Source organism: Chlorocebus sabaeus, chromosome 16 (genome assembly GCF_047675955.1).
Source record: "Chlorocebus sabaeus isolate Y175 chromosome 16, mChlSab1.0.hap1, whole genome shotgun sequence".
NCBI lineage: Eukaryota > Metazoa > Chordata > Mammalia > Primates > Cercopithecidae > Chlorocebus > Chlorocebus sabaeus.
In genome coordinates, this window is record NC_132919.1 from 36,430,042 (window position 1) to 36,444,987 (window position 14,946).

General features: G+C 38.5%; 1 protein-coding gene across 4 annotated transcripts in view; it reads right to left on the reverse strand.

Annotated features, from left to right (window-relative positions):
• USP32 (ubiquitin specific peptidase 32) overlaps positions 1-14,946 on the reverse strand; it is a 219,310-nt gene that overhangs the window by 87,034 nt on the left and 117,330 nt on the right. For all 4 annotated transcript variants that reach the window (XM_008011187.3, XM_037993075.2, XM_037993074.2 and 1 more), the window contains 4 exons: positions 8,134-8,265; positions 5,911-6,018; positions 2,419-2,534; positions 1,840-1,902 (listed from right to left, as the gene is read on the reverse strand). In XM_008011187.3, coding sequence (XP_008009378.2) covers positions 1,840-1,902; positions 2,419-2,534; positions 5,911-6,018; positions 8,134-8,265 — 419 coding nt within the window. The remainder of the gene's footprint in view (positions 1-1,839; positions 1,903-2,418; positions 2,535-5,910; positions 6,019-8,133; positions 8,266-14,946) is intronic.

Sequence of the window (14,946 nt, forward strand, 5' to 3'; positions counted from 1 at the left end):
TAACCGAAATTTTTCCTGGTTTTTGCTCTCATACACACCAAACAGAAGTCGATACCTTAGTTTCTGACAGAGAGAGGAGAAAGAAGGGGACTGAATTGTCAAAGCTCTAGCCTGAAACTCATATCTATTATCTGTTTCTATTGAGAATCAGTTAATAGGGCCATTACAAGTTCTTCTGAAACTGTGATTGAAGAAAGAAAAAAAAAACTGATTGAAGAAAGAAAAAAAAACTGATGTTCTTTATTTATTCAAAACCTCTATTTAATAACACCATTGTGGTATAGATCCTACCAACCTGCTACTTGGTATGTGTCAATGTTTCAGTAGAAAGACTCAAATTTATGCAAATGTGTCTTATACAGGTAATTTATTTTCAATTTCACAGGGACACATAGACATCATAGTAATGCAAGCTATAGGATAAATATATTATGTAAATCTATATATTAAATATATAGTAAATATATTTATATTTATATAGTAAACATATATATTAAATATATAGTAAATCTATTATGATAACATTAGTAATCAATGTTACCAAACTAAATAAGTCAAGGATTTTTTATTTATAAAGTACATGTTTATTTTTGCTATTACATGCTTATTCTGGCTGCCACTAAAGGACACAGGAGATGTCCTTAGCATAACCATTTAAAAATTTTTTTTAGGCCTGCACAGTGGCTCATGCCTTGTAATCCCAGCACTTTGGGAGGCTGAGGCAGGACTGCTTGAGCCTAGGAGTTTGCAACCAGCCTGGGCAACATGGTGAGACCTGGTCTCTTAAAAAAAAAAAAATTAGCTGGGCATGTTGGTGCACCCCTATAGTCTCAGCTATTCACAAGGCTGAGGTGGGAGGATTGCTTGAACCCAGGAGGTCAAGGCTGCAGTGAGCCAAGATCCCACCACTGAACTTCAGCCTGGGCAACAGAGCAAGATCCTGTGTCCCCCCCCCAAAAAAAAAAAGAAAAAAATTTTTAAAAGAGTAGATGTACTGGCCAGGCACAGTGGTTCATGCTTGTAATCCAAGCACTTTGGGAGGCCAAGGCGGGCAGATCACTGGAGGCCAGGGGTTCAAGACCGGCCTGGCCAACATAGCGAAACCCCATCTCTACTAAAAATACAAAAAAATTAGCCGACATGGTGGCACACGTCTACAGTCCCAGCTACCTTGGAGGCTGAGGCAAGAAAATCACTTGAAGCCGGGAGGCAGAGGTGGCAGTGAGCTGAGATCCTGCCAATGCACTCCAGCCTGGGTGACACAGCAAGACTCTGTCAAAGAAAAAAAAAAGAGAGAGAGAGAGAGAGAGAGAGAATATATATACTGCCAGATTAAGAGAAAAAAACATTTCCATCATCTCAGATATCCTTATGGTTGTTCCCAATTCATCTGCACACCCCTGCAATCACTATTCCAACTTCTATCACTATTTGTTAGTTTTGCTTCTGTGTTCTTCAACTTCATATAAATGGAATCATACAGTATATATTCTTTTTTGTTTGACTTCTTTTGCTCAATATAAGGTTAGCCTTACCACAACTTAGTCAAATGGAAGAAATATAGATTATAGGCTATAGTTGTCAAGGGCTGTATCTACATAATTCTTATAAAATGCCTAGCACAGACTTATAATAAATGTTTGCACATACAGTTTCAGAGTTGCTTAAAGATGGAATGGCTCTCTTTGGAGATAACTTGGAGGTGTTTTACCCACAGGTCCAGATAAGTACTTGGTAGGGAGGATGCAGAAGAGATTCAAGCATGTATATAACCTATACATCCCAAACAGAGTACATGGTATTTTTGGAAAAAGACACATTAGTTCTACCTAGACTCACCTTTGTGGTGTCATGTGCATTCAATATGCCTTCTACAATGTCAGAGAGATCCATATGTAATTCCTTTAAAACAACCCAAAGGAGTAATTAGAAAAAGAGTCAGTAGATATACTTTTGATTTTGTTATTCAATGGCTAAAGTTTACTGTATATAGAGCAAGATTTGTTTTGTTTTTCTTGTAGAGATGAGGTCTCATTGCATTGCCCAGGATTATCTCAAACTCCTGGGCTAAAGTGATCCTCCCACCCTGGCCTCCCAAATTGCTGAGACTACAGGAAAGAACTACTGCGCTCGGCCTTGCTCAAGTATTTTTATAATTACCATAGATAGATTCTCATATATGCTTAAAACTTAAGATAACTTTCCTATGGTTTCATTCTTATTTTACATAGTTGAGTTTAAGATTTTCTAACCCAAACTCTCTTCCCAATTTTGCATCTTCAGCTATAAATATTTTGAGTAGCATAATACAGTAACTAAAGGCAATAAAAAATTATTTTATCCTTTTAAAGAAAATAATTCCCTGCAATTTCCTGTTGGAAGTTTATATGCAACAAGACATACACAATCAGAACTTACAGGAATATCATCAGTGCGGTTGTCCTTCCAGACTTCTAAAAGTGCAACCACCATGTCTCTCAGTTCAACCCTGGAGAGAACTCCATCACGGTCAACATCAAATACCTTGAAGCAAACTAATGAAAAGAAACTCTTGTGGAGGAAAATTATTTTTGTATTCTGAGGTATAACATATTTTACTAGAAGTTGCCCTTGTATAATTACTTAGATTTTTAAAGCAAGTATATGTTTCCTGGAACAGTTCTCATCTGTAATAAACTATACTATGTCATTATACTCCTCAGAACTTGTAGGACTTCCTGCATATCATGAATCTATATCTCTAAATCATTATTCAGATATAAGACCCTACGCTTCAACCAAATCTAAAGCTAAATGCCTTACAAACTGTAAAGAAAGGGTCAAGTTACTACACAATAAATATTACAATACCTTACAAGTTTTAAGGAAGTAATGCAAGCCCCTAGGTTAATTTCTAATATTCAAAATTGATCATTGCAGAGTTGTTTAGTTGTTTCTTGTTCCTTTTTTTTTCTTTTTCTTTTTTGGAGACGGTGTCTCCCTCTGTCACCCAGGCTAGAGTGCAGTGGCATGATCTCAGCTCACTGCAACCTCTGCCTCCTGAATAGCTGGGATTACAGGAGCGCACCACCACACCCAGGTGATTTTTTTTTTTTTTTTTGAGATGAAGTCTTGCTCTGTTGCCCAGACTGGAGTGCAGTGGAATGATCTCGGGTCACTGAAACCTCTGCCTCCCGGGTTCAAGCAGTTCTCCTGCCCCAGCCTCTGAGTAGCTGGGACTACAGGCACGTGCCACCACACCTGGCTAATTTTTTGTATCTTTAGTAGAGACAGGGTTTCACTGTGTTAGCCAGGATGGTCTCGATCTGACCTTGTGACTGGCCCGCCTCAGCCTCCCAAAGTGCTGAGATTATAGGTGTGAGCCACCATGCCTGGCCAATTTTTGTATTTTTAATAGAGACAAGGTTTCGCCCTGTTGGCCAGGCCGGTCTCAAACTCCTAACCTGAAGTGATCCACCCGCTTCAGCCTCCCAAAGTGCTAAGATTACAGGTGTGAGCCACGGTGCCAGGTCAGCAGAGTTGTTTCTTGTTTGCTTAAAATATCCTATTTATGGCTGGGCACGGTGGCTCACGCCTGCAATCCCAGTACTTTGGGAGGCTGAGGTGGGCGAATTCATGAGGTCAGGAGTTTGAGACCAGCCTGGCCAACATGGTGAAATCCTGTCTCTACTAAAAATACAAAAATTAGCTGGGCATAGTGGCGGGCACCTGTAATCTCAGCTACTCGGGAGGTTAAGGCAGAATTGCTTGAACCTGGGAGCCGGAGGTTGCAGTGAGCCAAGATCGTGCCCCTGCATTCCAGCCGGAGCAACAGTGGGAGACTCTGTATTTAAAAAAAAAAAAAAAAAAAAAAAAAAAAAAAAAAAAAAAATCCTATTTATATCAAGAATCATAAGTTGATATAAAGACAGTTCACTTCCCTGTTACCTTTCCAGTAAAATTAATGTACATTCAATCTTTCTTTGTAAAAAACAATTTTAAATCTTTTTTTGTTTGAGATGGAGTCTCGCTCTGTAACCCAGGCTGGAGTGCAGTTCTCAGCTCACTAAAACCTCCGCCTCCCAGGTTCAAGCGATGCTTCTGCCTTAGCCTCCCGAATAGCTGGGACTATAGGCACCAGCCACCATGCCCAGCTAACTTTTGTATTTTTAGTACAGACAGGGTTTCACCATATTGGCCAGGCAGGTCTTGAACTCCTGACCTTCTGATTCGCCTGACTCGGCCTCCCAAAGTGCTGGGATTACAGGTGTGAGCCACTGCACCAGGCCTTTTTTTTTTTTTGAGACGGAGTCTTGCTCTGTCTCCCAGGCTGCAGTGCAATGGCACAATCTTGGCTCACTGCAACCTCCACCTCCCAGGTTCAAGCGAATCTCCTGCCTCAGTCTCCCAATTAGCTGGGATTACAAGTGCCTGCCACCGCACCCAGCTAATTTTTATATTTTCAGTAGTGACTGGGTTTCTCCATGTTAGCCAGGCTGGTCTCAAACTCCTGACCTCAGGTGATCCACCTGCCTTGGCCTCCCAAAGTGCTGGGATTACAGGTGTGAGCAGCCATGCCTGGCCAACAATTTTAACTCTTTAATGAAATTCAAACACAACATGGTAAGAATTAGAACACCAGTGCTTTGCTATTTAACTCCAAATGAATCACTCTAGTTTAACTTCCATTAGTTCATCAGCAAAAAAAGAAATTAAAACAAAAATTTTTTAAGGCAACAATTAACTTCAATGGAAAAGCACAGCGGGGCATGGAGGCTCATGTCTATAACCCTAACACTTTGGAAGGCTGAGGTGGGCGAATCATTTAAGGCCAGAGGTTTGAGTCTAGCCTGGGCAACATAACAAGATGTTGTCTCTATTTAAAAAAAAAAAAAAAATTAGCCAGGCATGGTGGTAAATGCCTGTAGTCCCAGCTACCTAGGAGGCTGAGATGGGAGAATCCATTGCACCCAGAAGTTCAAGGTTACAGTGAGCTACAATCACACCACTGCACTGGACTCCACCATGGGCAACAGAACAAGACCCTGTCTCAACAACAACAACAACAACAAAAATCAGAGATTTTAGCTTCCTCATCTAACAGTAAATTGTTAAGATGTATAACATCTAACATCTATAACATTGTTAGATGTATAACAACAGGGAATAAAAAAAGAGATTTGAATTTTTAGTTGAAAAATTATTTCATATACCTCCATAATAGAATTCTGGCTATTAAATCAATTGAGCGCATCATAGTACAACAGTACTAAATAAGATAAAAATATTGAACACCACACCCAAAATATGCAACATTTGTGAAGATTTATTTTAGAAAGACGTGGAGATAATGACCCCAGTAAATATATTTAAGTTAGTTTCCAATTAAATGTAAATGCCTGCATTTTTTCAAATATGGTTAAGATTTAATAATGCAATGTGTTTATGCTTCCAAATTATGCTACAACATTTTAGTTAGGTTAAAAAAGATCATTTTAGCATTTAATAAAATTAGTTTTGACCATAAATTTTATTTTGTCAATGAAATATTAATCCGTGCCAGTGATGGAAAATGACTTAGGCCTCAACTTACGTAAGACACAAAATTCTACCAGAAAATATTTCCTAAATGTTTAAAATTTTCAATTACATCATAGCTGATCTGATTCATTTATCATGAATTGCAGATTCTTCAGGAAAATCAACCCCATTGTTAATAGCAAAGATCCCAATTATTCCATAGTAAAAAAGAAGAGGTGATTGATTCCTTAGAGTGACCTCACTAAAACCCCAATATGAGATTAATATTTGCTAATCTGACAGAGTTATAAAAATTCAAGCCTTAATCCATAGATAATTTTACATTGATGAAAACTGATTTTCTCTCTATTACATAGTTTGCAATTTTCTGACAATGTTTAACACACTTACATTTTTGTCTTTCAGCCAGGGGTCCCCTGCAACAGGCTGATAACCCACAGGATATCTCCTTAAAATCTATGTGATTGTCACGATTTTCATCAAAAGCATTAAACAAACCTGTAAAATAGGAAGAGGCACCATAAATCACAGCCAAGCTTCCTAGTGTTAATAATGACATGTTTACAAAAGGAGGAATGACTCTTTCCCATAAACTGACTGAATTTGTTTTTTAAGTTTATTAGCAGTTCCTAATGTTTCAGGAAGTATCTCTTTCCTCTTGGTATAATTATAACTGAAACTTGTGATCGTGGCAGAAAATACATTACAATTCTTTAGTGTTTGGTTATGTCCATCTATATTTATCTTACATCATTTTTAATAGCTAAAATGTCTATATATTTTTGAAGTCAATAAATAAAAATCAAAAACCAAAAAAAGGTCAGAATTTACAACAATTATCCTTACTTAGACTGAGAAGAAAAACGGAAAAAAGAAAGAAAAACTGAACTGCTTATTAAATGAATACTCAAAGATACACTATAGTATCATTAATAAGCTCCCATAAAGCTCTTTCATGAGGCAAAAGAAGATACATTATGCAACATGAGAGAAAGAAATTCTCTACTACAGTGTCTCTTTGTACTGTTTAATCTTTTATACATGAATATTTTAAATTTCACAAAGGGAATTTATAATCTAATCCTGTGGTTTCCAAACATTTTTTAAAAAAAGAAAAGAAATAATTTTGTTTTCAAATGAAATGATACATCAACCCCAATTCTAAAAAGGTAAAAACACAATGCACTGTTGTTGAAGTAGGTAGAAACCCAGACTCTATCTCCCCTGACGAGTACTCCTAGAAATTTGAAGAATACAGATAGTATATTCCAAGAATCTAACGATGTGCCCTCAGTTTAGGGATTAGAAAACTAAAGCTCAGAGAAGATTACATGATTTGTCAAATATAAGTTTTAAAAAGTGAGAGCTGGAAGCAGAACCCAAGTATTCACACTCCAAATATGATTTTTTTTTTTTTTTTTTTTTTTTTTTTTTTTTTTTTTTGAGACGGAGTCTCGCTCTGTCGCCCAGGCTGGAGTGCAGTGGCCAGATCTCAGCTCACTGCAAGCTCCGCCTCCCGGGTTTACGCCATTCTCCTGCCTCAGCCTCCCGAGTAGCTGGGACTACGGGCGCCCGCCACCTCGCCCGGCTAGTTTTTTGTATTTTTTAGTGGAGACGGGGTTTCACCGTGCTAGCCCATGTTGGGATGGTCTCAATCTCCTGACCTCGTGATCCGCCCGTCTCGGCCTCCCAAAGTGCTGGGATTACAGGCTTGAGCCACCGCGCCCGGCCTCCAAATATGATTTTTATGATGTGCTCACAATTATTCTTTGTACTCTTTATTTTTAAAAAAGTAACAGCAGGCTGAGAGCGGTGGCTCACGCCTGTAATCCCAACACTTTGGGAGGCTGAAGGTGGGTGGATCACCAGAGGTTGGGGGTTCAAGACCAGCCTGACCAATATGGAAAAACCCCATATCTACTAAAAATACAAAATTAGCCAGGCGTGGTGGCACATTCCTGTAATCCCAGCTACTCGGGAGGCTGATAGGAGCATCGCTTGAACCCAGGAGGCAGAGGTTGCAGTGAGCCGAGATCGCCTCATTGCACTCCTGCCTGGGCAACAAGAGCAAAACTCTGCCTCAAAAAAAAAAAAGAAAAAAAGGTAACAGCACTAAGTTTAGAGCTAGAGAGCACCTCAGAGATGGTCTAGTCTAATTGTTTCTTAAATGTTTTTTGGAGAGGAGAATACAGCAGTGGAATCTTCTTATGCAAAAGAAAAAAAAGTAGAGGCACCCTACTGGAGGAAGAGACAAGGTCATATGTGGAAACATGGAGCTCTGCCCATTCAGTGGCCACCACATGACTCCAGGCACTAGCTACTAATGCACCTCACTGGTACACAGTATCACAACCACTGACTTGGTCAAACACATTTTATACATGAGCATCCTCAGGTGCAGAGAGCTAAACTGATTTATGCGCAAGGTTATAACAGGTAGAAGATCAAGCTCAAGACTATAATACTAATTCCCATTCATTTTTCCCCACTCCATTATACCTGCAAACATATAAGAAGATGGTTTCTTAGAGTTAAAATGTATTGGTTTCAAATATGAGATGGGCTCAGGTATGTTTACCAGTGAACATATGTGGAAAATGGAATGATTCCTACCTTCACTTAGAGATGGACGAATAGGTGGTGAAATCAATGGGCCAAATGTCTCTAAATCAAATCGTCCAGTCCGGGACTGAGCCTTCAATAACCAATAGCGTTTCTCAAGATCAATGATGTCTGATTCCTCCACTAAGGGTCAAATCAACAAAGATTATAAAACCTCAGAATTCTCTTCTCGGGAGTTCAGTTCATCCTGATAATATATCTTCCACACATATATTTTAGTTTCACAATTCAATTGCTAAAAAATAATCACGACCAAAACCAAAACTCAAATTTATTACATCCAAAATGGTAAGAAAATTAAACCAAAACGAGGCTTTAAAACAGAAAAAAGAAATCTACAATTCCCCATTTAAGTAGGCTGTTTAAATCCAACATTTAAAATAATATACAACTAAGCTATTTCTTTTGGGTTTCCCACACCACTTTTACCTGTACTGATTTTTTTTTTTTTTTTTTAAGAGACAGGGTTTTGCTCTGTCACTCCAAAGCTGGAGTGCAGTGACACGATCATAGTTCCCTGCAGCCTCAAACTTCTGGGCTCAAGATATCCTCCCACCTTAACCGCCAAAGTAGTTAGGACTACATGTGCACACCACCACATCCAGATAATTTTTAAAAAACTTTTTGTAGAGATGAGGTATCTCTATGTTGGTCAGGCTGGTCCCAAACTACTGGCCTCAAGCAGTCCTCTCACCTCTGCTTCCCAAAGTGTTGGGATTATAGGTGTGAACCACTGTGCTCAGCCATTTTTGTTTATTTTCAATCTCTATCTTGGATTTAAAGTTTCTATGTACAGCTTCTCTCCTGGCTAGACTGTAAACATCATAATGGCAGGATCTATGTCTGATTCATCCTATCAATACAATTAATGACTTACACATTCAATACTCACTGAATAAATGAAAAAAGTCAGTTAAGCGACAGAGGAGATGGAGTAGGAGTCCCTATGTGATAATAATAGCAAAGCCACGAAAGCATGAGCATCTTTTTCTCCTTACTCCTCAGAATATATATCAAAAATCACAAATAGGCTCTAAACCATTTTATCTGTGACTGTTTTTCCTCCAAGGAACTAAAGTAAAATTTAGAAAGCATACATAGTACATTTATTCTCAACTAAACATAGGAACCAAAGTGATACTATTAAAGTATAAATCTAGAAATTTAAAATTCTTTCTATAATGGAGTAACTAGCACCAGACTTGACCTCCTACCACAAATGACTAGAAAACTGTATAAAATATATAAAACTGTTTCTAGAAATTTGAGAAAAAGCAGTATGGAACTGTGATCCTTGAGAGAAAGGAAACAAATAAGGTGAGCCTTTTCATTGCCCTGGATTTTCTCCCCACAGTCACTTTCCAGACCTAAACAAGGGATGAGTACTGTAAGCAAAGAGATTTCACTGAGTTAAGAAGATAGGTTGGAGGTGAGGTAACTGAAATTTGCATAACAGAGTACTGGAGAGGAAAGAGTTATGCCAAGAAAGGGCTCCAGAAATCTGCACGTGTCTTACTGAGTTTTGGCAGAAAGTAAGCTGTGTATACATGAAGTGAAACACATTGAGGCTGGGCTAGGTATAAATGCTGGGAAATTTGTTTTGTTTTGTTTTGTGGTGGTGTTGTTTGAAACAGAATCTTGCTGTCACCCAGGTTGGAGTGCAGTGGCGTGATCTTGGCTCACTGCAACCTCTGCCACCAGCCTGGGTTCAAGAGATTCTCATGTTTCAGCTTCCCAAGTAGCTGGGATAACAGGCATGCGCCAGCACACCTGGCTAATTTTTGTATTTTTAGTAGAGATGGAATTTCGCCGTATGCCCAGGCTGATCTCAAACTCCTGGCCTCAAGTGATCTGTCCACCTTGGCCTCCCAAAGTGTGGGGATTACTTACAGGCATGAGGCACTGTACCCAGCCCAAATGCTAGGAAAGTGTAAGCTAAAAAAAAGTCCTAGCGCTCATACAGGGATGGGAGATGTCTGATTGTGACCAGCTGAAGTGGAAACATTGTGTTGGACATTGGGAGTATTTGTGAACTCCAGAGGGTCTCTACTTAATAAGCAGGGAAAAACTAACTCTAGAGTAAAGGCTACTCTAAACTTGTCCCAACAAAGCTTACAAACAACCCTGGAAAATATGCAGCTGATCCACAAGTAACTTAACTGCCTATCAAAATAAAACACAAGTTCCTTTTTTAAAGAGAGACAACAATCCAGATGCTCAGCAATGTAACATCCACAATGTCTATCATTCAAAGAAAATATGAAAGTAGTAGAAAAATGTGACCCCAAATCAGGATTAAAAATTAGTCAATAGAGGGCTGGATGCGGTGGCTCACGCCTGTAACCCTAGCACTTCGGGAGGCCAAGGCGGGTGGATCACTTGAGGTCAGGAGTTTGAGACCAGCCTGGCCAATATGGTAAAACCCCGTCTCTACTAAAAATACAAAAATTAGCTGGGTGTGGTGGTGGGTGCCTGTAGTCCTACCTACTCCGGAGGCTGAGGCAGGACAATCACTTTAACCCGGGAGATGGAGGCTGCAGTGAGCCGAGATTGCCCCACTGCACTCCAGCCTGAGGCAACAGAGCGAGACTCAGTCACAAAAAAAAAAAAAATTAGTCAATAGAAAAAGACCTAGAAATAACAGATTATGTAATTAACAGGCAAAGCTTTAAAACATTTATTATAAGTATCTCAGGAATTAAAGAAAAACATGCATATACTGAGGAAAGAAATGGCAACCATAAAAAAGTATCAACTGGAACTCCTAAAGATGAAGAATACAATATTTGAAATTAAAAAAAAATTCACTAGAGGACTTAACAGCAGATTATAAACTAGACAGGAAGGATTAGTGAACTTGAAGGATAGGCAATATGATAGCATAAAGAGGAAAAAGGCTAAAAATGTATTAGAATCTTAGAGACCTATAAGATAGTATCAAACATACATACAATTGGGATCCCAGAAAGGGATAGGCAGAAAATATCTGAAAAAATAATGGCTGAAAACTTTCTAAAATTCATAAAAACTATATTCTCACAGATCCAGAAGTTCAATGAACCTTGTGTTAGAAAATCAAAACCCTAACAAGGCAAGTCATAATCAAACTGGTGATAAAGAAAAAACCTTAAAAGAGAGTAAGATGGAGAAAAACACATTACAAACAAAAGAACCAAGATAATAGTTTATCTCCATGAAAAAAGCCAGAAAGCAACAGGGAAGTGCTGAAAAAGAAAACAAAGTTGTCAACCTCCAATTATGTATCACGTGAAAATATTCTTCAAAAATAAATTCAAAGTACAGATTTTTTTTTGACAAACAAAGCAGAAATAGCAGAACCACACCAAAAGGACTATTAAAGGGCATTCTTCAGACAGCAGGAAGGCCAGTTAAGTATCTATGTAAACAGAATAAGGCTAAAAATGTGACTTCTCTACCTCAAAACCTTTCAATACGTCCCCATGATACCTGCATGGCTTACTCCCACAACTCCTTCAGATCTTTACTTGAATGGGACATTCTCAGACCAAAACTGCACCACCTTCAAAGGCACTCCTCTGTCCCTCTTCTCTGCTCTATTTGACTCCATAATACTTATCAACTCTAATAAAAAGTTTATTAATTTGTTTTGTTTATTGAGTCTCCCCTAACTAGAACATAAGCTTGAGGGCAGAGTTTCTGGTATGTTTTGTTCCCTGTTACAGTCTAACACCAGAATAATATCAGGCACATTTTGAGCACTCAATAAATAAGTTTAATGAATAAATGAGAAGTATTGGCTGGATGCAGTGGCTCACGCCTGTAATCCTAGCACTTTGGGAGGCCAGGGCAGGCAGATCACCTGAGGTCAGGAGTTCAAGACCAGCCTGGGCAACATGGTGAAACCCCGTCTCTATTAAAAATACAAAAATTAGCCGGGCATGGTGGTGCGTGCCTGTAATCCCAGCTAGTCAGGAGGCTGAGGCAGGTCAGCCAGGAGAATCGCTTGAACCTGGGAGGCAGAGGTTGCAGTGAGCCGAGACTGCACCACTGAACTCTAGCCTGGACAATGGAGCAAGACTCTATCTCAAAAAAAAAAAAATAATAATTGTTTGTTGAGGTGTTTTATACATACACACACACACATACCCCCACACCCCTCTTCAGGATAATGCTAACTGTGATAAAAGATAACAGTTAGAGCCGGGCTCAGTGGCTCACGCCTGTAATCCCAGCACTTTGGGAGGCCGAGGCGGGAGGATCACGAGGTCAGGAGATTGAGACCATCCTGGCTAACACGGTGAAACCCCGTCTCTACTAAAAATACAAAAAAATTAGCCGGGCGTGGTGGTGGGCGCCTGTAGTCCCAGCTACTTGGGAGGCTGAGGCAGGAGAATGGCGTGAACCCGGGAGGCAGAGCTTGCAGTGAGCCGAGATCGCACCACTGCACTCCAGCCTGGGCAACAGAGCGAGACTCTGTCTCAAAAAACAAACAAACAAAAAAAAAAACAAAGATCACAATTAGTACCAGACATGACCTTGGCATCTAGTAACTTTCATTTATTCATTATTTTTCCTGTTAGGTCAGTTTAGCAAGGTAACTCTTAAGTTACCTGGAAAGATAAGAACAAAGTTCCCTAAAAAATTTTTTTTTTCCAAGATGGAATCTCACTCTGTTGCCCAGACTGGAGTGCAGTGATGTGATCTCAGCTCACTGTAATGTTTGCCTCCTAGATTCAAGTGATTCTCCTGCCTCAGCCTCCTGAGTAGCTGGTATTACAGGCGCCCGCCACCACACCTGGCTAATTTTTTACATTTTTAGTAGAGACCTTGTCTCTATTTAAAAAAAAAAAAAAAAAAGTATGGAGCAATAAAGATAAAATTTTCACAGAGGAATATACACTGTGTCATATAGTATTGCTTTTTAAACTAAATAACTAATTCACTAGATTGTAATCTCCTGATGGGTCAATGTTTGCAAAGGTCCAATTACTTTGGAATGGGATCTAATTTTTAAAATATATAAAGGCTGGGTGTGGTGGCTCACACCTATAATCCCAGAACTTTGGGAGGTCGAGGTAGGAGGATTGCTTAAGTCCAGGGGTTTAGGACCAGCTTGGGCAACATAGTGAGACCCCATTTCAACTTCTTTGTAACAAAATAAAAGATATGAAACTCATACTGAAGAATGCTGCTTTAGTTTTTTAATGCTGAAGTATCTACTTCAAATATTCAGATAACTGAATTTATTTAAAAGGAGAGAGTATTTTAAAATTTTAGCAGTAGGGAGAACAACAAAGGAATCTGATATATAAATTGAGATTCCTAAATAAGACGTCTGTCTGTTCCATTTATGATGCTTAAAAAAAAAAAGAAAAGAAAAAGCGTTTCGTTTCTCCAGAGAAACATTAGCTTTTTCAAGTCCTAAACTCTTCCAAGTAGTAGATCAGCATATAAAAAAATCTAACCCTGAAACAAAAGGAGGAAGACAGCAGTCTTGATGATAGAAGCTGTTCTTATTTCTGTACTTCTCAGTATTGAGAATATAATAGGTGTTCAATAAGTAATTCTGATTAATTGGTGTTTACATAATACAGTAAATTGGAACACAGAAAAATCGTATTAACTGTGATTCTTTTTTTTACTTTGAAAACTATGTTTATCAATCTCCTCAAAAAACACAATTTCTTTGCTGAAGCAGGAATGTGGAAAGACAAGTAGAACATATTTACAAGAAAAAAATGATCAGATTGGTCATGATCAGCAATGAAAACCATCCTTTAGTGCTGACTTTTAAGTGTATGTGATCTGTTCATTTTCTGGATATAGACTGCATAATCCTCAATCAAACATTTGTCAAAAGCAAGCTAAAGTAGATTTTATATATATAATATTATTACCAAACATTTTACATGAATTGGCAGCTAAATTGCTAGGAAGAGGGAGTTTACTAACCTTATTTTCACTTGAAGAAGTTTGAAGCAGTAATTTCAGTAGTTACTCTTTCTATTTGCAATGCATAAGTCACTATTAAAACTTATACTCTACTGGCTAAATAAGAATGAATTTTTCACCCACCTATAGGTATAATTTTTTCTGGGTCACAACAGCAGTATACCATATTCCCAACATTCTAAGTAGTTCTTGGTCTGCACTTTGGGCCATCCTAATCAGGTCTCACCTCACCAAAGGCTCCAGCTGCAGACAACAACTCTTTAATGCCAGAAGTGAATCCTCATCAAAAAGGCCAGGCACAATATCCAAGTATTTTCATACAGTAACACATTTCTTTAACATTTTTGAAAAACAACCTCTTCTCAGGAGCAATGACCTTCTGAGATCTACTTAAAATGGCTGTAAGCCTTACATCGCTAACAGATAAGAGGATAATGAAGGAGAGGCACACAGATTTACAAGGCAGTTCACGGTCTAAGAATCACCAAAGCACTTTTTTCCCTATTGACAGAAGGCTTTAACATTGTAAACTAAAATGTGGTAAGGGACCATAATAATATACATATTGTTAGCTGAAATAAATGCTAAAACAGACAGGGGCAATATAAATTTCTTGAGTTAACTCTGAAAAGAGAAATAATCAAAACGAATTATAAAGTCCCATCACCAAAAATACAATTTTAACTACTTCAGAATCCAGATTCTACCATTCAAAGAAATCACTGTTAGCAAGCTGAATACATTATGATACATTTTGGGGAAATGTCAAAAACTTTCTTAATTTATTGGAAAACATATTTACAAGACAGAATAGATACATGTTTTCTTCCAAATATTGCTGAATTCTATAAAAGAATATGACTATTAAGG